The sequence below is a fragment of the Cervus canadensis genome, chromosome 21 (genome assembly GCF_019320065.1).
Source record: "Cervus canadensis isolate Bull #8, Minnesota chromosome 21, ASM1932006v1, whole genome shotgun sequence".
NCBI classification, from domain to species: domain Eukaryota; kingdom Metazoa; phylum Chordata; class Mammalia; order Artiodactyla; family Cervidae; genus Cervus; species Cervus canadensis.
This window is the reverse complement of record NC_057406.1, coordinates 7,633,123-7,660,533: the sequence shown is the minus strand read 5'-3', so window position 1 is coordinate 7,660,533 and position 27,411 is coordinate 7,633,123. Positions and strand designations below refer to the sequence as shown.

At 44.2% G+C, this 27,411-nt stretch overlaps 2 protein-coding genes and 1 non-coding gene across 6 annotated transcripts in view; 2 read left to right on the top strand and 1 right to left on the bottom strand.

The window, feature by feature from the left end:
• The window catches only part of XPNPEP3 (X-prolyl aminopeptidase 3), a 41,956-nt gene extending 36,064 nt beyond the window's left edge, over positions 1-5,892 (top strand). For all 3 annotated transcript variants that reach the window (XM_043440042.1, XM_043440043.1, XM_043440044.1), the window contains 3 exons: positions 461-641; positions 1,702-1,822; positions 3,286-5,892. In XM_043440042.1, the coding sequence (XP_043295977.1) occupies positions 461-641; positions 1,702-1,822; positions 3,286-3,452 (469 nt within the window). In that variant the 3' untranslated portion in view covers positions 3,453-5,892. The remainder of the gene's footprint in view (positions 1-460; positions 642-1,701; positions 1,823-3,285) is intronic.
• A 1,400-nt stretch (positions 5,893-7,292) lies between these two features.
• On the bottom strand, positions 7,293-7,429 carry LOC122424120. The gene has a single exon (XR_006264315.1). It is a non-coding gene; the product is annotated as a small nucleolar RNA SNORA8 (small nucleolar RNA).
• Positions 7,430-10,842: 3,413 nt separating this feature from the next.
• Positions 10,843-24,016, top strand: RBX1 (ring-box 1). Of its 2 annotated transcripts, none has more exons than XM_043440573.1 (5): positions 10,843-10,998; positions 12,855-12,933; positions 17,747-17,817; positions 20,769-20,854; positions 22,960-24,016. In XM_043440573.1, the coding sequence occupies exons 1-5, from the start codon at positions 10,921-10,923 to the stop codon at positions 22,970-22,972; spliced, it is 327 nt and encodes a 108-aa protein (XP_043296508.1). In that variant the 5' UTR covers positions 10,843-10,920; the 3' UTR covers positions 22,973-24,016. The 2 variants fall into 2 exon arrangements, with proteins under 2 accessions (XP_043296508.1, XP_043296509.1); XM_043440574.1 differs by lacking the exon at positions 10,843-10,998 and adding an exon at positions 11,655-11,690.
• Positions 24,017-27,411: the final 3,395 nt, after the last annotated feature.

The window sequence follows — 27,411 nt, the reverse complement described above, 5'->3', positions numbered from 1 at the left end:
GCTGGCAGAAACTGCAGCTATAAGTCTGTCCTTGAAAGAAGAGCTGTAATGGGTAAGATGTAAGTGGTTAGAGTTTTCCCCCATTACTGCTAAGGAAATGATTATTCTAAGGACACACAGAAACTAGTACATTACTAGTAGCCAAAGTACCAACTAGTTTATCCCATGACATCTGCTTTGCCTGTAAGAAGTAGATCTTTAGACTGTTTTTTTTCTTTGGTTGGTTGGTTGGCTGACTGGTTTTGTTTGTGTTTGTATTTTTTTAATGGTTAAAAAAAACGGGAAGGATCAAGGTTAAGCCTGGTCTGGCCCTCTAACTGCATTCATGGCTGGGTGCATCTTCTCACTTCACCATGTCTATCTGCTGACCATTGAGAGTTTTTCTAATCAAACTTAGAAGAAAACTTCCTGCAATATCAGACAGTTCCAAATTCTTGTTCTTGGATTTCCCTTTCGCCAGGTTCACGGCACCTCAGGCAGAGCTCTATGAAGCTGTTCTCGAAGTCCAGAGAGCTTGTCTGACCCTCTGTTGCCCTGGAACCAGCTTGGAGAACGTCTACAGCATGATGTTGACGTTGATAGGCCAGAAGCTAAAGGAGCTGGGGATCACGAAGAACATTAAGGAGAAGAATCCCTTCAAGGTACTTCACTTCCTTCAACCCCACTTCTTAAGAGCACCTGACATGCTGCTTGGGTTTTATCCTATGTAAAGCTAATTCGATTTAGAAATGGGAGTTTGTGATTCTTCACCTGTAAGAGGGACTTTTTTGAACCTAGATTAAAACAAAAGGCGCAGTACTTCTTTCTCCCAGAAGATGGCAGCACATGAAGTTCATTGATACTGTGTGACTAGCTCAGTCTTCAGAAAACATAAAATGAAGTCTGGTGCAGACAGGGTGGAAAAGAGGAGAGGTTAACTCTTTAATTCATTTTTAATGATTTTGAAAAAGTAGGGGTTGAAGGGTAAATGTGTGTGTGGCTTCAGTAACATTGTTGAGACTTTTAACAGTATCCTCAGTTGCCATGTCTTTAGTGAACTTCATCTGCATCCAAAGTATGATGGTGTTGAAGAAAATTTTAAAGACTCAGTTTTAAATTAAGATGCCAGGTGGTCAAGCCAGACAGACCAGTAAAGCATCTCTTATCGCCAAGTTAAGACTGCCAGGGCTGCTTTTATCTGTAGGGAAGAAGCTGTAATTCCTCCTGTTCATGCCAACAAATCTTTAATTAATGGACAGAAGTACCCAGGTTGGTAAATGCCTCATAATTACTGTGTTATATGACATTTCTTACCTACCCCACAAGCTGCTGTGAGATACTTAGGGTCTCCAGAGAAGGCTCCTTGAGAGGGATGTGTGCATGTTGGAAAAAGAACTGTCCTAACATAATTATCTCCCTTCCCCCCCAGAAAAGAGATTTTCACTTGCCACTGTCATTGCTGGGGCAACCCAGTTCACATGTGTGTAGTATGAAGTGGTAGGAACAGAAATGTGGATTAGTTATTAATAGAATGCGTTGGCAGAATTACATACAAGAGGCGGCAGTTTTCAGTCTCCTAAGCATTAGCCCAGGGATAGATGACACAAGTGGCAGAGCTGAGGGCAGGGGGCAGTATTAACACATATCTCATGGATCTACACAGGCCCAACTTTTCCCTTAAGGGTCATTGCTCTGATAACACTGTGGTCATATCATTTCCAGGCTGCTCGAAAATACTGCCCGCATCATGTTGGCCATTACCTGGGGATGGATGTCCATGACACTCCAGACATGCCCCGCTCCCTCCCTCTCCAGCCCGGTATGGTAATCACCGTGGAGCCAGGTAAGGGGAGGTGCCAACAGCCTCCCATCCCCTGGGACATGTAATTCTAGTGTTAGATAGATCTTACGTGAACCAATGTCATTAAATTAGAAGAAACAGGAAAGTGAATCTCTCCAGTGTAGAAGGGAACTTTATTTTAGCTTTTTTATTTAACATCACACAATTTGTTTAGTTTGACTTCTCCAATAAACAACAAATGGGGAATACTTCTATCAGTAGATATTAAGAAATAAATCTTTTTTTTAACCCTGCCTTGCCAGGACCAGTTTGTACTAGTCTTCCTTTTGTGGTGGGCTGCTGATGCTTGTGAACCCCTGGCACTTTCCTTCAGAGATTCTCAGACTCCCCACATTCACAGTTGCAGCTCCTCTGAAAACTGCATGGAACTGCATGCATTATTCCACTCTTCAGTATCCAGACCCTTTCTCCTGGACTTGAGAGAGAGCGGGCAGTCTGATGGTTCCCCAGCTTGAATGATGGTGGGCGTTGGGCAGGAGAGAAGTAGTGGCCATGGTGGAGTGTGAAGATGGAGACTACAAGTTAGTTTTAAACACCGATGCTGTTTCTGTTATGAAAGCAGATCTCAGTCTTAAATTTCAAGGGTTTTCACATTTAAATTATATAAGTTATAGCTGGGACACGTCTTTTAAGCTCCCCTTTGAGCCCAGGCATATGTTGCTATCTGTGGCCTTACTTACCATTTAGTCCAATCAAGTTGGCACTTCCTTAGACTTTGACTACACTTTCTTTTGCTGGTCCTTTTCTTATCACAGAACAGCATCTGTGAGTATAGAACAGGAAATTTACAGTTTCTTAAAATGAAAAGATCTTGTGTCTGTGTGATTTTATGATTAGAAAGGGAAACATGACCTTTTAGAATTTTTCAGATGTTCATTAAAGTCTTCCTTTTTCCCTATTTATATCATGTGCATCAGTTACATTTATGACTTATTTGAGTATTTCTGCAGCTTCTGGTTGTTGAGACTAATAATCTCTAATAAGTGTTTTTTAAATACTTGATAAAATGCTGTTATGTCCTTATTTTTGCAAAGTGCCCTTCTTCCAAGGGACTGTTAGGCAAAGAAAGAATGCATTTATGTAATCTACTCATTCCCAGCATATATTGAAATACTCATAAAGTAACTTTAGTGGCCTGTTTGAGCCATTAGCACGTGACAGAATCATGATCATTATTGTAGTTGCAGAGATCTTGTAGACTAATAACACAAAATAACTATAATAATAGTTCTAGTAATGTTAGGCAACATTTATTGACAGTTTATGTACCAGACATTTTTATATCTATTATCTCACTTTCACTCCACATTTTTATTGGTAGGTACTGTTAGGATCCTGGCTTTACAGATGAATTGTAACACAAAGAGGTTAACTTACTTGCCCCAAATCATCCAGTCACTGCCATTTTTGAACCAAACATTCTACTTCTTTCTTCTGCTTCTCAGGAATTTATATTCCGGAGGATGACCAAGATGCCCCGGAGAGGTTCCGTGGTCTTGGTGTACGAATTGAGGATGATGTGGTGGTGACTGAGGCATCCCCACTCATCCTTTCTGCAGATTGTCCCAAAGAGATGAAGGACATCGAACAGATATGCGGTAGGGCCTCTTGACCCTCCCGGCAGCCACGTGGGCCTTGGTGCGTGTGTGCTTTCCAGGGGCCTCTGTGTGGACACTTGTGCACGTGTTCCACTGGGGAGTGCCGCAGCTGTGTGGGTCTATGTGACTGTGTGTGTTGTCTGTTTTGTTTTCTGTGGCTAGAAATTTGGAAAAATTGCATTTTTGGACTGTATGTTACTGCAACTTTATTAACATTAATTTTGTAGAATTAATGACCGAGACAAGGTTAACATTAAGATATAAGGAAAGATGTTGGTTACACATGTCCATGCATTCCAGTTGGTGCTTATGGAAAATTCTCTCCTCTCCAGGTCCTTCCCCTTGTGCACTTTTCCTGAGATCTACCTAATATCATAAGATTTTTGTGTAATGCTTATACTTCGAGCTCGTCACCAGAGTCTGCCTACATTGAAAGCCACCTGTCAGTGATTGTGGGTGGCCAGTATGTACCTTCCATAATACCTGCCTTACCTGTTCAGGAGCCCACGTGAGCCCTCAGGGCACTGGTGTTCTCCAGCCCCATCACTGAGCCACAGTCCAGATTCTAGCAACACTAGTTATCGAACAAAACATTTTTGAGCTTTTCTTACTATTTGGTTGCCTGGGACCTGGAAGGTGTTTATAGATTCTTGATAAGGAAGGAAATGGAAAAGAAAGAAAAGTACGTATGTGTCTGCTCTTGATCCAGACCGTCATCTGTCTGTTTTCAATCTAAAGAGCACTCCTTTCCCAGATATCCTTGCTGTCTTTATACCACACCGATCCTCAGAGCACAGCCTGAAGCTGCTTCCCTGGCCAAGGGCAGATCCTCTGCTTACCCTGTGAAGAGTTAGGGGAACAGCACCCGGTTATCATCCTGTGATTTCCTCTAGTGCTGATAAAAGCAAAACATGGAACCTAGCCAGTAGCTGTAAACACCCTCTGACCCTTTCCCTCCTTGGACGTTAGCGCCGGATGGGCAATGGGAAAGGCTGGCGTCTCCCTCCATGCAGCATTGGATGCAGTTATGGTAAACTCAGTTTGCAGAGTGAACGGGGCTACACATCTGCAGATCGTTTATTTGGGAGCTTCAGTTATAGGGGCTGCTTTAGGAACCAGTGAGCTAGTGTATTCACCTCCTTTAATATGAGCCCAAGATGTATAAAACATGCTGTTAGAACATAAATTTAAGAAAATATTTGCATTAGGGAAGAACAGGCTAGGAGAGGAGCATTCGTTGCCTCTGCCACATACTTTTATGGCTGTGAAAGTATTCGGGAGTTGCTATTTTTCCCTGTGATAAAGAAACTGTAACTATGTTTTTTTATTTGAAACACAGCAGTTAAGAAGTAGAATAATAACTCTCCTCTTCCCATAATTGTACCCAAGTTAGGAAGGTACTTCTCACAGTGACTTAAAGCTGTCTTCGTGTGTCTTCTTTCAAAATATTGTTATCTTTTCATTAACTCTCATATGGTCAGAAAAGGAAAACTCCTGCTATAGACATTATATGTTAATTGGGTTTAAAAGCCATACAATAAGTTAAATCCCCAGATAAAGACAGTATATCTTATTAAAATTTTAAAAAGTGGGCTCTGTTACATATTTTAAGACATACATAACCAACATCCTCCTCAACTTTCTTATTAGAAAGAGTGCAGATACGATGCGTGAGTGCTGCCCCTCCCTGTCCTGTGTCCATGTCGGATCACAAGCACAGCACAGCGGCTTTCCACCAACCCAGCTGTGACTTCAGAGTCCTTCCAGTAACTGCTGTCAGTAAAACAAGAGCTGGGCTTTGAGTCAGACTCTGTCTACCATCCCTCAACTGGCATATGATCAACGATCATGTAACTTATTTTTGTATGTATGTTAGAAACTACAGGAGGGCCTAGGGGTGGCAGCATAAAGGACCTTGCTTGGAAGAGGTTTTTATGGTGTGGTTCTATTTTTTTTTTTTTTTAGTTTCCTGAAGTGGGATCTGTATCCCAGACTGTAAGCTGATAAGGGTGCGTTTTAAGCCTGAACAAATATACTTCAAGCTGAAGTGCTTAATAATTCTAATATGAGAACGTGACTGTATCATTAAGCCCTAGTGGTGGAGCAGAATTCCACTATCACAAAGCATGTGGGTCTTCCTGGCTGCTCTCACCTCTGCCTGTGTGTCCCTGAGGAACTCGGGGTGAGCATCAGTATTATTCAGGTCAGGGGTCTCCACTGAAACCCAGGCCTTTGGGGGTTTGCTTCATGAGGAGCAGAGAGAACTGCAGTCTTTGCGAGCATTTCTTAATGCTTTGTTTGACTTTTGTGCAATTATATAAGTTCAATTTGGACAAAATGCTGTTACTTTTTAAGGCGCTATTGACAGGAAAATAAATACATCATTCCCCAACAAGGGAAGAACATTTGTTACTGTCATTTTAAAAATAAACTATAAAACAATATAAGAATGTATGGTTGGTGTTTGTGTGTTATTTTCAAATCTAAAGTTCATAGCTTTAAATGAGACTTTTGTTTTACAAAGTATTTTGTTTTACAAAGCATTCATTGACGACTGTCACAAAATCACGTTGGCAAACTTGGGATAATCTTATCAGTCATAGAAGGGGGGAACCAATGGATTAGATTTACTCAAGGATGTAACATATAACATGGTGACTATACTTGATAACATTGTGTTGTAAAATTGAAATCTGCTGAGAAAGTAGAACCTAAATGTTCTCACAAAGAAAAAGAAGAAGAAAAGAAACTTGTGAGTTGATGGATGTATTAACTCGATGGGAGACATCTTTTCACAATATATACATGTATCAAACCATCAGGATGTACACTTTAAACATCTTACAGTTTTGTCAATTACAGCTTAAGAAAACTGGGAAGCGGGGGCCTTCCCAGGTGGCTCAGTGGTTAAGAATCTGCCTGCCAATCAGGAGACACTCAATCCCCAATCCAGGAAGACCTCACATGCCTCAGAGAAACAGAGCCCCTGTGCTGACTCACTTCAGTTGTGTCCGACTTTGTGCCCCTGTGGGCACGGGATTCTCCAGACAAGAATGCTGGAGTGGGTTGCCATGCCATCCTCTAGGGGATCTTTCTGAACCAGGAATCGAACTCGCATCTCTTATATCTCCTGCGTTAACAGCTGGGTTCTTTACCACTAATGCGACCTGGGAAGCCCCATCTGACCATGTGACTGATTAAAATCCTTCAGTGGTTTCTCATCACTGCGGATAAAGACCAGAACTCTTCACATGGCTCTACCGAACATTATTGCGCGACCTGGTTCATACCAGTGGTAAATGTTTATCAGCTGACTCTAGGAGGATAACAGATTCCCTGGTTGTAGCACTTGCCAATTTCCATGGCATAAATAGGATGATTATGGCCAATTTCAAGATACCAACTTATGGAACTGGGAGAAGATGCTAACAATTGATTCTTTTTTTTTTTTTTTTTTTTTTGCACAAAGGTTTCTTTTTATTCATAACATAGGCAAAGTTATTTAAGTCAATAAATTTTTAAGGATTTTCACATGTCCTGATTCTTTCCACTGCCAGTCACCATAGTTCCTCCAAAGTTGTCATCTTCAAGGCAGCCCTACAAAAAGTTCTGCTCAATCCACAGCTGTGATGCCATAGCTGTTTTAGTTGGGCCTCTCTGATCTTCAGTGGAGTGCACTTCAAAGTTTGCCACCTGTAATCTTTAAGATCCAATTTCCTCAAGCAGTTCACTATAGGATCCTGTTTAGGGTCAGGAGATGGGATGTCTAGTTCTTCATGACAACCATAGAAAAAAAAAGTATTAGTTACTATTGAAGATTATGTCAAACTGAACAGCATAAGAAACTAAAAGGATACTGTATCAGTAGAAATACCAGGTCTGACATGCACAAAGCAAAAAAACCAACGATGCCAGATACTGAATTTATATCGCACTGTCTTTTGAACAGCCAGCAGGAACAAACTGCTGAATGCAGATACCATGCAGTGCAGGCTAACAATTGATTCTTGCACGTCTTTGCAGACTCTTATATCCCACTGGTTCTCTTCATACTTGAGAGCCATTCCAGGCTTCTTGACGAGTGTACTATGCATTCTATGCCTGCAGCCCCTTCTGTATGCTTTTGACTCTACCTGGAATGGCACCTTCTTCCACATCCCTCAGTGTGTGTGAGTGCTGGAGACAAATTGCATCAGTTTGCAGGAGCAATTGTTAAACTTTTGGGAATTTTGCAGCCTGACTGCTAAAGCTACAAACCAGAACTTTCTTTTTTAAGAACGCATTTTGTTTGTTTGTTTTTAGTATTTATTCATTTGGCTGTGCCAGGTCTCAGTTGTCGTACACAGGATCTTTAGTTGTGGCATGCAAACTGTTAGTTATGGCACATGGGATCCAAGTCCCTGGCCAGCGATTGAACCTGGTCCCCCAGCATTGGGTGCTCACAGTCTGAGTCACTGGACCACCAAGGAAGTCCCAAGAGCTGTTTTGTTTTGTTTTATTTACCAGCATACCACTGCATCCAGTCTTCTTTGTCTGTCTCTCCTTCAATCTCAAACCATTTCCTCTAAGAGGACTTCCTCTACCTTCCAGGCAGTCTTTCTACTTCAAGGCACCCTTTACTTCTCCTTTCCTAAAATTCACTGGAATTATCATTAATTGACTATTGCCTCTCTTGCTACATATGGTAAATTCAATGATGAAAAGGGACTTTTCCAAGTTCTTAGAATATCAGATACCTTTTAATCTAGATAAGTATGGTGTAGTTGACACACAGCAGGTTCTGTGAATATTTTTATTTGCTGAATGAATGAATGGGTGGATCAACTGAACAGAACTAAACTGAAATTACAACCTATTGCATTGTAAACTAAAATTATGAAGGGTAAGAATCCATATGGGGTCTACAAAAAGTTTATGCAGCAGGAGCTAGTATACAGAAAGGCATGGTCAATAATCATAGCCAGGAAAATCTCCAAAGGAGAGATCAGAACATGAGGCTTTCATAGCTTAATAGAACAGCCCCACTGTAGCTCTTCACAGAGCAAACAACTTGCAAACTGTTGCTGCTTCCTGTCGTGTATCTCTACAATCCCTTCTTCCAACAAAGTTTAAAACCTTTCAAAAATTTAAATAAGATTAAATCACTGTTGGGCTTCCCAGGTTTGGCGCAGTGGTAAAGAATCCATCTGTCAGTGAAGGAGACACAAAAGACATGGATTCAATCCCTGGGTTGGGAAGATCCCCTGAAAATGGCAACCTACTCCAGTATCTTGCCTAGAAAATCCCATGGACAGAGGACCCTTGGTGGGCTACAGTCCAGGGGGTTGCAAAGATTCAGGCATGACTGAGCACATGTATGCATGCACACATGTCACTGTTAAGTCCCCCTCCTTACACTGTACCCCTCCAATGCCTTCCAATAACATCTACAATGATATCCCCACCTGATCTGACCCCTACCTGTCTGTCTCACATCTGTAAACCATACCCCACCCTTGCTCCATGTAAGCTTCAAATTTATTTATTCAACACATAGTGGGCACATACAACGGAGCGAGCACTGTTCTAGGAGTATTTGTTATCAATAAAGAAAACAATAGGGAATTCCCAGGCTAGGATTTCACTGCTGAGGGCCCAGGTTCAAACCCTGGTCGGGAAACAAAGATCCCACAACCTGCACGTTACAGTCAAAAACAAAGAATAATAAAATATTCCTTCTCTTAGCCAGACACACAGAAGCAAAAAATCTAATAAATGAGTGAACAAACAAAAAGTTAGAAAGTACATGTACCATTAAAGGAAAAAGTGCAGTAAAATGAATGGGAAGCATATCATACAGGGTCTTTTAGGCCCTTGCAAGGATTCAGTTGCAATGTTACTACTCATAGGGGCCTTATCTAATCACCCCTTTTAATATTGCTTCCATCTCCCCTCAGCCTCATGACTTTTTTTGACTTATTGATACCTGCGATTTTCTGATGTGTTTGTTGACTTGTGTATTATTTCCCTACCGGGTTCCTCATCACTGTATCTCTCCCATTTACAACAGGACTTGGTACATACTCAATGAACTTGTTGAGTGAAGATACATATGCCCTCAATACCTTAACTTACTCTGGTTTTCCAATACTCTGGCAGGAAAACAAATAACTGAATTCCTAAAATTGAATCATTAATTAAACTTGCTTTGTAAGGTTTTGTCTCACACAATTTTTCTATATTCTAGTCTGGTTAAAGCTGTGGTGGTGTTTCCACAGATTTGTTGTTCTTCACGATTAAGACAAGGAAGCAAATACTATTCTGGTTTAACAGGGGAGTCAACACAATCCATCACTCTTAAGTTTTCTTTCAAGAGAAAATATGAGATTTCAAATAAGTCAACACAAGATTTAAGAGTGATCGAGCAGAGTCATACCTCTGCAGGATTAGAGATGAAAAACTGGAGCCTAGTCTAGAGATGGGAGAATGACAAAGTACAGGTGCTTTTGCGGTTAAGGAATTATCAGTAAGAATAAGTGGCAAATACCTCACACAAATACTTCAAAAAAGTGCATCGACTTCAAATGCGATGATAGCGCAAATAGAGGAAAGAGGGCCGAAATTAAGGAGAAAAATGAGCACTCGTTGAGGAATGGGAAGTGTGTGCTCAAGCGAGTGAAGATGAAATCGTGCACTTTAACCAGAGACCCTTCCCGGGCGGACTGGTATATTTGGGGTAGGCTGGGGTCGGCACCTCCCAGGGTCCTAAGCCTCCTCCGTCCACCTATTTCAGGTGGGCAGGTGAAGGCAGGGCTGGAGAATGCCTGTTCAGTTTAGTCCTGGGGAGGACACTGGGTAGGACGGGGAGACCATCTTCCCACTGAATCCTGAGCGATTTCCCGACTGGAATCAGGATATCGAACGGCCTTCCAGGGAGGGTAAGCAACCTCAGCCGGGTTCAGAAGCCGATCAGTATCTGGAAAGCCCAGTGTGAAGTCTCGGGTTTGGCGGCAGCAGGAGGCGGGACGCCCACCCTTGCTCCTTCCCCGGAAGAACGCGACGAGGACCGGCGGGCAGGGGTGCTGCGCAGCGCCGGGGAACGAGAGGCGGAGCCGGTGTTGCAGGTCGCGGTGCAGGCGGAGGAAGCAGCCGCCGCCCCAGCTGAGAGTGTGGCTGGGGGCTTCCCGGGGGAGGGCGGCAAGAGCGAGTCCTTTCGAACGTCTCCACCCGGCTCGCTAGCGTCGGCCCGGCTCCGCCCCGCCCCGCCCCAGCCACTCCGGCCGCCTCCTCCCGGCCAACGCCGGGTAGGTGTGTGAGGGGGGTGGGGTGGGGGAAACCAGCGCCAGCGCCTTTAAGGGGCGTGGCTACACGCTCCGCCCCTACCTGCCCCTAGCGCGCCAGTGAGGGGTGGGGTGAGGGAGGAGGTGCCAGGGTGGGAGGGGAAGCGAGGCGTGCGCTGGCGCGCAGGCGCAGTAGCCGGCCGACAGACCGTGTGTTTCCAAAATGGCGGCAGCGATGGATGTGGATACCCCGAGCGGCACCAACAGCGGCGCGGGCAAGAAGCGCTTTGAAGTGAAAAAGGTTGGGTCTCGCCAGCGCCTTCCTCAGGGAAGCTAGAGAGACGCGGATCTGGCTGGCAGGCCCGAGGATGACCGAAGCGCGGAGGAAAGGGCTTCATTTCAGGGCGTTCCTGGGACAGGGTACCAGGAAAGGAAGCCGGGGGGCGGGCCTTAGGATTGATCGGCGTGGCTGCGGCCCACTGTCCGTGGCGGTGTTGGTTTCGTTCAGAGGCTGAGGGGCCAATCACGGAAGTGCTTATTGAGATAGCGCGGTTGCGACTTGGCTGCAGGAGCCAAGCGCCTGAGCTGTCACTGGAGTGGCGGAGGGGTGGGGAAAGAGCGGGTGGGGTGGGTGGAAGGGGCGAGTCGGAGCCCTGCGGCGGGTGGAGGATGGGGGCAGTGCGGCGAAAGCCGGGAACCTGAGGTCCTACCGCATTGGAGGCCTCTGAGGACCCGGGCTGGACATGTCCGTGCCCTGCCCCTGTCCGAAACTTGGAGTCCTTCTGACGGACCACGACCTGGTCTTCGCCTAACCGAGGCCTCCATTAGCCTTCTCGGGTCCTCGCCCCTGCCCGGTTAAAAGTATCTCGAGTGTAACTCTTGGCTCTTCTGAGAGGTCTGTAGGTTTGTCACAAAGCTGCCCCAGTCCTGCGGTCATATCCAGAAACTCCTGTCCAAAAAAAGAAAAAAGGCATGGTGGAATTTGTTGAAAATGTGAGCTCAAACCTTGTGTCATTTAGCGAGAGTTGAGTACTAGTTGCGAACGACCTGGTAGAAAGGGAAAAGCAGAAATGTGTGGAACGTGTCTTTTTGCATGAAATGCCTTACGGTTGTTTGCAACTATACAGTTTGGGAGAAAAGTGCCGATTCCCAACTAAGGTAAAACAAATCTGTACAAAATGAAGACTCTGAAATAGGGAAGATGTTATTCCTGGAACATCTGGCTAGACCCTGACAGTATTCCACCTCCTGGTGCTTTTTGTCGTTTCATTGTGGGCACTGCATGCCCAGGTACAGCCAGCAGCCATATTGAAGAATAGAAGTAGGATTTTTTTTTTTCCCCTCCCAAGTTGAAGCTGTTGTGTGAAAAGTACTGAAGAAGTTACCAGACACTGAGAATTAGGCTAGAAAGAGATGGAGGTTTAGGAAGTGGCACCAGATTCGTGGATGAAAAGGAGTTTGGGAATATTTGTAATTGCAGAAGTCAGAAGGTTGAGTTACTAAAATACTACTTTTAGATAAACTCTTGGGGAAATTAAATATAACAGTCTAAGCAGATAGGAAACAAAATTCTAAAGTTTGTTGTGCAATTATCTTCTAAGATTTAAGTGATGACCTTGGTGTGTACTGACACTGGGTGATTGGTTATCCGCTTATCCCATGATTACCCGTTTTATGATCCAATCATCATCTTAGTTCATTCTGTTCCTTGCTTTCCCCTGTTCCTTCTTCCAGAGTTGCCTTGAAGAGCAGATATTTATTTATGCAGAAATTGAGCTCTCCTGCAACTGCCAGGACAGCCTGCGCAGTAATTCAAGTTTGTGATTATTAGACCTAAAACAGGCACTTATATATTATTCCTGATTTGTTTACATTGACATGGCCACCTAAACTGTAGGTAAAAATAAAAAGATGACATTCATTTCTGTGTTCATATAGTCAACTGTTGGGAGAATGGGTGTGCGTAGTGTAGCTCTTGCTCTCTGAAATAATAAATGCGAGTAATGTAATATCCAGCAGGTCTTTTGTTTAGTGGTCCTTGTGGCCACAAAGATGATAAGTGCAGCATGAAATCCTAGAGTGTGTGTGGTTTATGTGTTGTATGTGTGTCTGTGTTACGAGGAGTGGAGTGCATTGTTCACTGTTTTCTCTTTGCAGTGGAATGCAGTAGCTCTCTGGGCCTGGGATATTGTGGTTGATAACTGTGCCATCTGCAGGAACCACATTATGGATCTTTGTAAGTAATTGAAGGAGGATGGGGGAAAGTTGAGAAGGTTACAGAGATTGCAGCTATCCTGATGTGACCAATTTTCTTCTTCACAAAAAAATATAGTCAGAGCATTTGGGGCCTTCTACATCTAGTTTCCAATAAAGTAGCTTTTTATGATATCCTGCAGGCATACCCATCTTTCAGAATAAATTTACTCAACCTAAAGATGGCAGGGCCACATTTAGAATGAATTGTGGACACCCAGGTCCTGTTGACTATATCCTATTTCCCATAATGTAACCACACTCAAAGGCAAAAACAGTGAAAGAAAGAAAATTAACTTTGAGCTAAAACGTTCTGTCCAGCACTGATTTTTTCTGGGGAAAATTTATGAAGAAAAGAGGCCCAAGAGTGGATTTTCAGTGTTAGCCCCAAATGTAGTTAAAGGACCTCACTGCTGACACCTCGGTAGTCAGTTCTTTGCTCTAAAGAAATTTCATTTCAATTTCCACCTATTTCATTACACATAGTGGGCAACACATAGTAGGTTTGGTTCAATAGTAGGTTTAGTTGTTGATGGAAGTTAGTATCCTTATAGTAATAGGGGCCAGAATGTTGATCACACCAGGAACAGTCATTTTTTCATCCAGATACTAAAATGGTTTGATTGAAATCAGAAATAGCGCAGAGAATGTGCAGCTTTCTAGAATTGAAGTTATAACTTATTTTTAAATGACTTACCTGTCTTTTCGGCTTTCTCTTGAGCAGCTGTCCTGCTTTACTCTGGTAGTTCCTCTGACTTTCTCTCCATTCTTTTTTTTTTTCCTCTCCATTTTTGAAGTGCCCATGCTCTTGTTTAGAACCATTACATATCCTGTTTGAATCTTCTCCATCTCTTCTCTACCACTCTGCCCCTATCTTTATCTGACTCAGCACTGTCTAAGTGTAAGTCAAAAATGCAAGCACATACATAATTTAAAGTTTTCTGATGCTCATGTTAATAAAGTTAAACATGATTTTTGTTTTACCCTATATCCCGGATATTTTAAATTTCAACATGTAGTCAATATTTTAAAGCGAAATATTTTACTTTTTTTTATGTACTAAGTTTTCAGAGTGCATTTTACACTTCCAGTGCATCTCATTTCAGAGTAGCCACATTTCAGGTGCTCAGTAGCCACATGTGGCCAGGGCTACTTATTAGATCATGCAGAACTAACCCCTAGTTGGTCTTCAGATCTCACCTTAAACTTGCTCAAAGATGCCCTGAACATACTTGCGTACACACAAACACAAGCTAGAACAGTTCTGTTCAATATTTCCAAGCTGTCCTATAGTTTCCTTTGAGATTCTGTGGCAGTCATTTAACTTAGTTGGCTCTTTATAATTCCATGTTATTTACAGCTATGTTCCTAGTATCTGGCATCATCTTCTAGTACATAATAGTTTCTCCCTAGGTGCTTGCTCTGTGAAGAACAGAAACAAAATAGGGGACCAGTCTGTGATCACTGCATCTTGGAAAGCACAAATCAAATATTTCATGTTGGAAAGTAGTCTTGATCTGTGTTGGTCGTTTACCGCCCTTGGTTTCTTTGAGTTTTGACTGTGTTTTCTTTTTCACACAACAGTCAAAGCACATCAGCGGCTACCATGATGTTTGATGGAGATAGAAAAGATCCATCACAGAAAAACACATGCACGGTTTTACATGTGCTTGGGTGGGGTTTTTGATTACATGCTTGCCGCCCCCCTCCTTTTTTTTTTCCAGCTGTGCATTTTCACAAGGAGTTGTACCCAGAGAAAATTTTACTTTCTTGAGGCTCTTTTCTATAAATACTTAATGATTTTATATAATCCTGACTTTTATTTTTTAACTTCTTGTGTTTAAGTCAGTGTGTGTCTCTCTGGTTGCAAGAGAATGCACTTCTTGAGAAGACAGTGACAGAGGCCATTGATACTGTCTTTTAGTGTTGAACACTTGAGGGGTTGATGTGGGCTTTTAGATAGACACCTGCTTTATCATATATTTTAAATGTCAGATGTAGAAGGAGAGCATTGAACTCCTATAACAAAGTAATTTCACATCATGTGTTTTATTCATTTGATGAATATTTACACCCTGGGCATTTTGCAAGGCTCCAGGATAAAACAGTGACTGGGCTCGGGTCTTTACCCTTATGAAACATACCCTTCTACTTACTACAGACACTAAAGAGAAATCTGGTTGCTGCAACTGGGCTTGTCTTCCTTTCAAAAATGAATTATGGTTCTTGTAAAAAGACTTTTCCTTAAAGATGAAAATAAGAATCTTGATTTAGCAGTGGCCATTTTCTAACAAATTCTGGCCTGGCGTTAAATGAATAATTATGTACATAGTTGTAAATAAATGAGTAATTATGGCTGAGCTCCAGTTGAACCCGCCTACAAAGCATTCTTGGTCTGAAGACTTCCCTTTTGGCATCCAGATTGGTACTGTATGTCCTACTATAGCCTCGGACTTCACTGCATTACCCTGCTTCTTGGTTCTTTTAAAGAGTCGTTGAAAAATACAATCTGCTAGGTGTCATTTTCTCCATTACCTCTGGTAATCTTGTCCCAGATGAAGGGTTGTCCAGACGTGCTTAGACCCAGCCTTTGCCCATAAGTTAGTCTTTTCCTAAAACCACAAAAATCCATCAGTATTTTCAAAGGGTGAAATCTCTTCACTTCTGGGAAGAAGCTGTTGCTTCTTTAGCAGTCCTCTGGTGGTGATGGCCCTTGTATTAAAGTCCTCAAGCTTTGTAAGTCACATGAAATACACTTCTGCCAATGCAGGGGTCTGATGAGAGCCTGTTGAGTGCTGCTTTTTTGTCTGCTTTAGGCTGACAGTGAGCAATTTCTTCCCCTGTTTAAGCAAACGACTAAACCCCTATGCTCACTCTCTGAACCAAAAGCTTGAAAACATTTTATCTTTGAGAACACTTTAGTAATTTTTCATGCCTTATCTCCTTTTATCTGGCATTCTAGATTGCAGTCCTATTTCTGATTTTTAAAATTATTGTTATGGTGTAGCTGACTTACAATATTTTATTAGTTTCGGGTGTACAACATAGTGATTGAAAGTATAGATTATACTCCCTTTGAAGTTATTATAAAATATTTGCTCTATTCCCTGTGCTGTACAGTTTATTTTTGTTCTTTGTTAAGAATTTTCTGATAAAGAATAGATACTATTAGGCCCCCATTCTCTCTATTTATAGAAGCATTTTTGTTTCCTTATTCAAATACTGAGAGCCTACTTTGCACTTGGCATAGAAAGACAGCCCCCTAAAAATATGTAGACCTAGAAAAATTTAAACACGGTAATATACCTTGAAACAGTTTCACTATTTAATAATAATTGTGCCTCTTAGCTAATTTCTTAATACATAGTCCACCTCTAAGTGAGAGGATTCCACTTGAAGAACATCAGATTTTCTCTTCTCCGCCATCTCTTTCAGCAGGGTGCTTTCACAGCCCCCATGCATTCTTTTTTTTTTTTTTTCCTTTAAATATTTTAAAATCTTGATTTATTTATTTGGCTGTGCCAGGTCTTAGTTGCAACAGGTGGGATCCAGTCCCCTGATCAGGAATCAAACCAGGCCCCCTGCATTGGGAACACAAAGTCTTAGTCATTGGACCACCAGGGAAGTGCCCCCAATATATTCTTGAGTATATGACATAGACCCTAGGTTCTCCACTTTTTTCGGAAGGAAAACCAGTTACTCTCTTTAAACTGTGAATCTGGGTAGCAAAGAAGTTCTCTGATTTCAGATCCTTTGCCATTCATATTTTTGAAGGATGGGGGAAAAGCATTATTATGTTATATATTGCTTCCCAAGACCAAGTTAACATCTCAGCATTATTTTCTTACCGTTTTACTATCTTTCACCTATGAAAGTTTGAAATAATTGCTTCCTATTAAATAGTCCTTCCCAAAGCTTTTTATTCATCAGAAAGAAGACTTCATTTAGTTACCACCTTCAGAGAAAGCAAATTACACATTAGTAATTCTTGTTCTTGGAATACTTATCCCCAATAGAGCTTTACTCATCCTTGATCTCAGTCAAATTTTCATTCTGTTTAAGTTTTCTCCCTTCCCCCTCTGAAATGGATATTCGGGTAGTTTGCAGTAATTTGTTCCACTCACTGGTCAGAAACATCTCGGGGCAGTAGGCGTCACAGCTGGTGACCCCCAATTCTCCAACCTGTCGGCCTCACAAACTTGCCGTGTTGATGGTGCTTTGAGGACCTGAGTTTTGATGTCGTCGCGCAGAGCGTCCACAGCCCTCTACACCCCCTTTTATTTGCTCTGTCCCAGCTCCGTGTGTCTGCCCGACCCCTTCAGGGACTGGAGCTTGTCAGTGAGGCTTTTGGGTGGCAAACCTGGGTGGTATAAGGGCCCAAGAGCAAACATTCACCCCGCATAGAGAAGATACCAGTTCTCAGAACACTAAAAGTTAGGAGGTGGCTTTAAGAATTTACTAAATTTACCACATTAGGAGGAATCGCTGTCATTTGGACAAGTCAGGTCACGTTCAGAATTAGAAAGCACCCTTTCCTGCGTTGCTCTGTTTTTGACTCAGGAGGAATTCTTTGCAAAGCGTGCTGTTAAGTCACAGTTCTGCCTACTCTGTCCATCACTCCTTTCCACATTCATTAAAAAACAATCATGACTAATTAACCACTTGAGATTTTGTTCCCAGTGAGGCCATCACCACCACCCCCTCCCCGGTCATGTCCTCACGCGTGGGTAGAGCCACTGGAGGTCAGAGCTGGTTGGTCGCGGGGTCCAGTGATCATGTCACTCTTGTTCCCGCAGGCATTGAATGTCAAGCCAACCAGGCGTCTGCTACTTCTGAAGAGTGCACCGTGGCGTGGGGCGTCTGTAACGTAAGGCAATATCTTCTCCTCCCAGCGTGGCTTGTAAACATAGTACCACTTCTCCTGCTTTGCCCATCTTGTAACTAATTAGGGGAAAAAAAGACTAGCCCACCTTTCTCCCCAAAGGTACACAGATAGCAAAAAAAAAAAAAGCATTTTAAATCATTGTACTATCCACTTGTATAAATTATTAGTTATAGAGGCAGTAGTTTGTCTCAACTGTGGAGTATACCAGCATTGGCAGCAACATTGTTGGGCTTCGTCTTTGGGAATTGCCTTTGAAGCCTACGGCACAATCATTGGAACATTCTGTTGGTGGTAATCTTTACTTTCTTATCAGATTCTTTTAAAGGCTGAGTGTCTTGTGGAACTAAGTTAGGTGAATAAATTGAGCATTCCTGTGTATGTTGCTGGGGTTGGGGGTGGGGGGCAAATGTACCAAGATAGCATTTGGGTTTTTTTTTAAATGTGCTTCGTGACAGAAATGTTTTGTGCAGCATCGTTGGACTCAATGTACAGCCTTCCAGGGAGTGACAGCTGTGAAGGATAATAGACATCAAATATGTTATTTCCAGCACGTTAAAAATTCATCCTTATAGCCATGTAGTCCCAGTCACATGGACTAAAAATGTCCTCTCCGGGTGTCCTGTGCCCAGGGGACAGAGAGCTCCCAGCATGACACAGGCCCAAGAAGCCACACTCGAGTCAGACCCACCACTCCCTGTCTCTCTGACTGACTTGCTAGGCAGCTGCGGGCAAGGTGTTGGCCCCTCTAAGCCTCGTATGAAATGGAGCTCTTGGTAGACTGCTTAGTATCATAATCGGGATGAAATGATTTTATGTTTAAAAAAAAATGCTTAGAGGAGTTCAAGGTTTGGGTGGGGCATGAGCCACCCATCTCCTTACATGACCTGCAGTAAACCTTTCTCTACTCAAAAAAAAAGTGCTTAGAATACCTCCTGCAAGTCCCTGTGGCAGTCTCACAGTAGCCCCTGTTGGTCAAGGGATTGTGTTTGTCATCTTCGAGGACAAAGAATAAAGCATATCGGGCTCTTTGCTCTCCGTGGCATCCAGGTGTAGAGGGAGAACCATGTCCCTTTGTGGTGGAAGGAAAAGGAGTGAGCTTCTCCTTAAATTTGACTCAGAGAGTCACACTCATAGAACCTGCCACCAAGAAGAGCAGCAGGTGTGCCTGAAGCCTTTGGACTAGTCCTGGGTTCCCGTGTTGGGTCTTCTACGATACTGACTGGCGCTGTGAATTAGGCACGTCACTTAACTCATCTGGGCTTCAGTTTCCCGTCTGTAAAACGAAGATGATAATACCCATCACGCTTGGCGGGGTTGCTGCAGGCTCAGTGAGGTAATAGGTGTGTACAGCCCTCCTGTTAAGTGTAGCACTAGGCAGTGTGTTTTGAGACTACTGGGTATGCCCATTGATAAGTCTTAGATTGTTCACAGGAGGAAAGCCGGGATCGAGGATGTTCAGGGATGCTGTCCCAGCCCAGCAGCCTCATTTGCAGCCCCTCTTTCCCTCCGTCTTCGGGGTGGTGGGCAAGTAGTACAAGGACCCTGAACCGCTGCAAAGAGCTACTAGCGGGGCAGCTGGGAGGGAAAAGGGGGTCCTGAATGCCTTTAGGTGAGCCTGTCCCCACCACCTGGGGATTGAAAAAATGCTTCCATTTTCTGCCCTTTGGAAATTTTGTTTTTCCTCGTAAGTTGGGTGAGCATCAGGACGAAAAGGATCCTGCAGTGGGCTGTCACTCTGGGAGTCTATGTCAGTCTGAGTAGCCCCAGTGCACTAGTGTGGACTCTAGTCTTCATCACTGCATTCTGTTTGTCTTAGTGGAAAGTCAGTTCACAGATGATAATCCACGTTATGATTTTTTACGTTCCATGCATGTTTGGGTAGCCACACTGACCAGGTTCCAGGGCTGATACTAAGCCCGGCCTGCCCGAACCTTCATTGTGTGTTGGGGTGTCAGCACTTCTCCACCTCATCCGACCTGTCGTGGCTCAGATGCGGGGACCCTTGTTGCTCCATCCTGATGCTGCTCCCATGAGCAGGACTGGAGGATGAGCGTCACTGCACAGGTGCTGTGATCAGCGTCTGCTCGTCACTGACTCACACACAGACTTCCTTTTCCCCAAATCCAAAGGCCAGCTCCTCATTCCCTGTTAGCACCCAGTGTTCTTGGTACTTTTGCCCTTTTACTTCCCATCTTGATCATGCAACTAGCCCTTTAATGCTCTTTCAGCTGCTTGCATGCAGCGTGCCCATCACATTGCTTCCTCTTACCCTGATTTTTTATCTGATTCCTTTTTTAAGACAAAGTCCCTCATCCTCTAGAGGCTTGTTGAGTACCCAGCTTTCGTAATATCAATGCCTCTGTGAGCAAATCTGCAAATAGAGTCCTTTGGGCAGTGTTGAGCTGTGTGTGGAAGGTCGGGGACGTGCCCGTCGCAGTTCTGGGTGGTCAGCGGGAGTGCTGCACTGCCACGTGCTGAGGAGAACCCTCTCCTCCTGGGGTTCCCTTCTCCAAGGTAGGGAGGGGGCTGGAGACCCAGAGTGGGGAATTTGAAATGTGCAGATGATTAGGGGCCTCCTTTTGCCTGTGTCTGAGGAGAGCAAGTCTCCCCTCCAGGCCGACTAGACCCAGGGAGCCCCACTCCATTTTCCCTTGGGCAAAGGAGAAGAGACATTGCGTGAACACCCACCATGCTTCCTAAATGTGTTCTTCATTTGGTAGGAACGAGGCCTCTCACAGATGTTTCATCGGCCATGGTCTGGTACCTAACCCGGTGTAACCCCTTGTAGACCTTTTGTCTCCCATTGTGTGTTGCTTTCCATGGTTCTTCTCCAGCCCCTGTGTATCACCACCCCGCTCCCCTTGAGACGTATTGTCCTTAGACAGCTGAGCCTGCACAGAATTATTTTTAATAAAATGTATCTTTTCTTCCAGCATGCTTTTCACTTCCACTGCATCTCTCGCTGGCTCAAAACACGGCAGGTGTGTCCGTTGGACAACAGAGAGTGGGAATTCCAAAAGTAGGTGTCCCTGGCTGTTTGACATTGTATATAAGGTTGGGCTTTGTGGTCAGTGCCATTCTTGGACTCACATCAAGCTGGAGGGTGCACAGTTTTAGAAGATGAAGGCATAGAACTTGCCTGGTTCATAAACTAGCTTTCAGTTAGTTAGACAAGGACTCATCTCTGTGGAAAACGCATAAGGTGAACCAACATTAGACACTTGCAGCCTAGAGTTTCCCAGCCATCTAGGGTCTTTGGAAGTAGTAGTAGTAGAAGCTTGCAGATTCTCACTTTGCAAGCTATTAAATATTTCTACAATCACATCAGTAATAAGGCTAACTAATGTCACCTGTCTTTGCTTTGGGCTAGAATTATATCATGTTTCATTGGTTTATCTCACAGGGATTAATTCTGATAGAGCCTTTATGGCTATCTCAACTAAATCATCATTGTTGCTGCTGTTAGTTGTAGTAGCATGTAAGTAACACACGGCGTGCAAATTTTCAAAAATTCAAATGGTCAGCCTATACTAGTAGTTCCTAAAGAGGAATTTCTGGTTTAAGAGTATGTATGTTTGTATTTTTGATAGTGTCAGATTTTTTCCTTTCCCAAGAATATGTACTAATTCACAGCCCCTACAAACAGTGAAGCAGAAGACTGCCTTCTCCATTTCTTGCCAGTGCTCTGTTATCAGACGTTTTCATCTTAGCTACTGACAGGTGAAAATTAGTTTTCAATTCCTTTTTTTAAAACTTTGAGTAAAGTTGGGCTGCTTTTCATATGTTTTTATGCCTATTGTATTTTTCTGTGAAATGCTTTTTTATCTGTTGAATTTTCAGTTAATTTATCAAATTTTTAATGGAAAGGGGGATTTTTACTTAGATATGAATTTTGACCTATAGCATATTCTTATGTTTGAAAAACAGTAAATAGGGTTCTTTAGTTTGTGAAATGTTTGCATTCTGAGTGGAACCATGACATGGAATGCATGTCAAAGCAGAGCACTTTTCTAAGTTCTCAAGAGGCCTTTGTAATTGACTGTGCCGTGGAGCAGGCTCAGGGTGCCATTTTGGACCAAAACTGTCTCACAAAGCCCATACATGTGCTCAGGGCTGAGCCTAAGAAGCAGGGGATGTGAAGAATCCTTCTGTTGGGCTTTGATGCTATCGCTTTATCCAGCTGGTGATTTTGCCTGGCTGTGGTTATGAGGGCCCTGGGAAAACAAATTCATAAGAAGCAAATTTCATTTCAGCATGCTTTAATCTGATGGATAACTTCCAGGTTACTTTCACTAGCAAGCTGGAGCTCTACCTTGTGAGGACTTTTTTAGAGAATATTTAAGCGAATTTCTTATAAGGAGTGCTTGAAGAATCTAGCAGCCTTTCAGGATGATGGCAACAGTGATGCAGAGTTCTGGTGCCCTGGTCTCCATCTGTGTAACAAAGTATTTTCATCAGAGGCGAACTGCGCGCTAAGAACCAGGACAAAAGATTAAGATAATAATGGATTTTGTGTTCAAGAAATCTTACATGTGGAAAAAATGTCCTGCCGTTGGCTACAATCTTTCTGGAGCCAAAGTTTGGCCTCTGGGGCAATCAGAAAGGACCTGAGATCCACACCTGGTTTCCCGACAGTTCTCCTGCGGTGCTCAGTGGACTCAGGGCTGTAACTGGACCTGGTGATGGATTTTGACACTGAAGGCTGTTCAGTTACTGTCCTCTGGGCGGGCCTTAGCCTAAACTAGCCCGAGCACGGGAGCTGAGGGGAAGAGGCGGCCCACAGGGACGGGGGCGGAGGGGTCAAGCTGTCTTAGCCGCTTACTGGCCATCAGGTGCAGCTCCCTTTCACAGCCAGCAGCCGTGACTCGTCCCTGTTACTGCCCAGCATCTGCCTGGCACCTGGAAAGAGTCAGGTGGGTGCAGTTGAGTGGGGGACCATCACTAGGACGAGGGTGGTAGGGACAATGCTACAGGAGGCCAGTAGGATGAAAGGAGCAGAGACCAGGGTTGTAACCCAGTCTTCAAAGTTTTAACCAGATTGGCAAATATATTTTTAGCAGGTGTTACAGTCTCAAACAGGGAATCACGATAAGGAATGAATTAATAATTTACTTTGTCTTCCAGGTATGGGCACTAGAAAAAGAGTTCTTCCGTCAAGCTCAACTGTTTTTGTTATCCATTGAATGACCTGCCCTCCTGTTACTTAATTATAAATTAGATAGAACCGTGTCTCTTCTGCTTTGTCTTTTCAGTTTGCTACTGCGGCAGCCATACTGTATTATATGTCAAATAAAATCCAGTTGGATTCTAGATCAGACGCTGTCTCTTGTGTATGTGCAAAAAGTGAACACAAGTAAAGGGCCCCCCCTCCACCGCCTTTCTAGGGTGGAAGGCCAGTTTCTGAAAGTGAGAGGTTTGTTCATCAGAGCCAGAGCAGGATCGTCCTGCGAGCACGTCGCTTGGTCTTGAGGAAGCTTGGTCCACAGCCTGGCTGCTGATGGTGATCTTGGGCGAGTGACCTCTCTGCTCCGAGCTCTTCCTCCTCCGTGAAGTGGCTGCTAAGGACTAAAGAGGAACACGCGGGCAGAGAAAGAGGCCTTATAAACTGAGGACGCTGTACAGGTGTTAACTGTGTGTATGACATGTCGCTTTCTCTTAGTTTAGAAAAGTGAACTTGAAAAAAATTTAATATGTCATCTTGACTGGCAGTGGAGTAATCTGTGAACTCAGATGGGAAATCAGCGTCGTTTAGAGCTAACGGGAGAATCCAGGTTGCCCTTCCCCACCGCCACCCTTTGTAATTCATTTAAAATGCCTCGGCCGTGGACGGAACTGCCAGTTCTAACGCTACTTCAGTCTCTTAAATAGTCTTTAACCGAGAGGCGGGTTAATTTACTGCAGTGATTCTCAAAGCGTGTGCTGAGGACTTGCAGGAGTAATGGAAACACTTTCAGGAGGTTCACGAAGTTCCTTTTCCGGCTGCATGTCTGTACAAGGTCAAATTTTTTTTTTTTCCTTCAACCAAAGCAATGTGTTGAATGAAGAAGCAGAGCAGAGAATCCAGTTGTCTTCTGCTAAGTCAGATATAAAAGAGATTTGCAAAAATGTAAAACGGTGCCACTCTTCTAACTTCTGTTTTGAAAACTAATTACTTTGAATAAAAATATTTATGTTAATGTGATGGATTTTTGTTCTTTTAAAATCTTTTAATCTTCCACTTCCTGAAGCCTCGATAGCCAACACCTTCCCAGACCAGTTTTGTGGCATCATTTTGGCCGTGGTCCCAGTGGCTGCCCATTTTCTGAGCCTGATTCTCCAACATGCCCTGTGCTGCAGTGAGCTCTCCAACATTTCTTAAATAATGTGGTAAATATCTGTAGATCTAACCCCCACAAAAACTCTTTGGTTTCTTCAGTGTTTAAGATCATAAGGGGATCCTGAGATTCAAAAGTTTGAGAACCTCTAGCTTAGTAATTAAGAACTTTGAGGTCCAACCAGGACGGAACCCAGCTTCCCCACTTGGCCACCAACAGTGTGGCGCCCAGGGCCAGGTGGCTGCTACTGTCGATGTTCCTTCCACCCTCGGCAGAAATCACCTCCTTTAAACCCCTTTCAGGTGGTCATTCACGCTGCAGGAACACTTCAGCGATGCAGAAGGACACATTTCACACAGCCGGCGTCACATATTGGCAGAGTTCTGCCTGGGTCTTCATAAGGACCCTTGGTTGCAGAGCAGCCGACTCCAGCTTCTGCTTAGGTCGTGGAACATTGGTGAGGGCTAGGGGGCACAGAGGGGCCGGACCAAAGAATGAATGACCAGAACCAGGGCCTCCCTGTGGGGTTCTCCCTGTTGCTCTTTCACAAAGACTAGCTTCTCTTTCTTTGGCTCTGCTTACAGCTTGTGGGATCTGAATTCCCTGACCAGGGATCAAACCTTCACCTGATTAATGGTGGTGCGACTCTTCCACTTCCTGAAGCCTCAGGCATTCAGAGGCGTCTGAGCTACCTCTGCATCTCAGCAGTCACTAAACTCCATCTGCTCTACTCACTGCAGTCTGCACCCTCTTCTCCATTCCCATCACCACCGACCGAGCACAGGCCGTCTTCACTTTCCTCTAAAACAATTGCAGTTCTCCGACTGTTATCGTTAGTCTCCTTGCTACAACCTGAAACAAGTCTTTAGTTTGACTGATGCCCCTTCCTCTAGCTGGGAAATCTCTACCTTGATGGACAGAGTTCACTTCCCATCGTAGATGTGGACCATGCTTCATCCCGGATCCTCCAGCTTCCAAGCAACTGGAGAGGTAGGGTACCCAACCTCCATCAGAGACACTCAGCCTGCCATCCTTTGTGGCTATGGGCAGCAGCATTGGCAGCACCCAAAGCCCAGTGCAGACAGCCAAATGGGTTGTGACAGCCGGTGTTTAACAGCCTCGATAGCCAACACCTTCCCAGACCAGTTTTGTGGCATCATTTTGGCCGTGGTCCCAGTGGCTGCCCATTTTCTGAGCCTGATTCTCCAACATGCCCTGTGCTGCAGTGAGCTCTCCAACATTTCTTACCATATCCAGTCTGCTGCGACGATCGCCCAGGTCTTTGGTTCTCAACTGTCGTCATTAATCCCCTCCTGTCCCTGCCAGGTAGGCCCACACCGTTTCCTTATTCATTCTCAAAATATTCCTGAAGAGCCCATCATTTTATGAAAATGTCATCTGACATTTTTTATTCATTTCTTCAGCCAACAGAACACTCTTCTAAGAGTCCTTTGCCTGTCTTTTCTCTCCTTGGTTTTTGTCCCCTATTTGATCAGTTTCTTTTTTCACTGCACTGCTTGGCATGTGGGATCTTAGTTCCCTGACCAGGGATCGAACACCTTCCCCTGAAGCAAGGAGTCATTAACCATTAGACCATCGGGGAAGTCCCTCTAGTGATATTTTATCCTTCAATGCCTTTTATTTTCTTCCTGCTTGGACCAGTTTTTCAGCCTACTGTTGAAACACCTTTCGAGGGCCCCTTGCCCCCTCTGAGCCCACTGCCCTGCCCTCTTACTTGGGCCTTCACCCCACGGCATACAGTGCCTCACACGACCTGTAACCTCAAAGGATAGCAGTGTTAGTTACTCCGTCGAGTCCGACTCTTTGTGATCCCATGGACTGTAGCCCACCAGACTCCTCTCTCCGTGGAATTCTCCAGGCCAGAATACTGGAGTGGGTTGCCATTTCCTTCTCCAGAACATCTTCCCAAGCCAGGGATCGAACACGGCTCTCCTGCACTGCAGGCAGACTCTTTACCTACTGTGCCACCAGGGAAGCCCTGAGCACAACCCCATCCCTGTTCCTCTCTTTCCAGCCTGGCATGAGCTCCTCTGACCTCATCCCAGTGCCACGTGGAAGCTTCCACTGGATTTGCTTGAACCTCCGTCCTTCCAAGAATATCTCCTGCCCAATCCAGTCCACCTCCCTGCTCCCTTGTGTCAGGGCCGAGTCACCTGAGAGGCTAGCCTCCCCCCAGACTCCTCTAAACAGGGTCAGGGCCCCTGCCTCCCTTTAGGGCCTCCAGCATCATGCTGTCCTCTTTTCTCCGAACTTTCTGAAATCTCCCCCAAAGTGAGGCCATATTTCTAGCTACACCCAGGCTATGATGAAGTCTGAAACAGCATGGTGTCTTTCACCAAAGTGTCCGCTTTCTTCTGCTTTCTTCTACTTTCTTCAGAGCAACCTCAGAGTAGCAATTTTTCAAACTAATTGTTTCTACATTTTGCATTCTGAGACATGAAATTCACCATTACACAAAAGTAGAGCCTATCATTCTATACTTAGCAGAGAATGGAACTATTTTCAGATGCCTTGATAATTATTCTGTGTTCTGCCAAACAAACTCCTCCTGGAAGCGATAGCCTCTATCTTGCTCAGAGACACTGATATCCAGACAAACAGTCTAGAAACATTAAACTCATCTTTAATGCCACCTCGACCCTCATCCCAAATATCCAGGTGGATACCATGTCCTACCTATTATACTTCAATTTTGCATCTCTCAAATCCACTTTCGTCCACTCTATCTCCACTATTGAGGCCTTGATCATCATCTGAATTGTTGAAATGTGTCCATTATTCCCTTCACCTACAAGATTTAGGAGCCCTTATAATAGAAAGTGACTTCCCAGGTGATATTAGTGGTAAATAACCCTCCTGTAAATGCAGGAGACTTAAGAGATGCAGGTTCGGTCCCTGGGTGGGGAAGATCCCCTGCAGGAGGAAATGGCAACCCACTCCAGTATTCTTGCCTGGAGAATCCCATGGATAGAGGAGCCTGGCGGGATACAGTCCATGAGGTCACAAAGATTCAGACAGGACTGAAGCAACTTAGCACGCATGCATGGGGCTTCACTCATAGCTCAGTTGGTAAAGAATTCGCCTGTGATACAGGAAACCCTGGTTCGATTCCTGGGTTGGGAAGATCCTCTGGAGAAGGGAAAGGCTTTTTTGGGTTTCCCTTGTGGCTCAGCTGGTAAAGAATCTGCCTGCAATGCAGGAGACCTGGGTTCGACCCCTGGGTTGGGTAGATCCCCTAGAG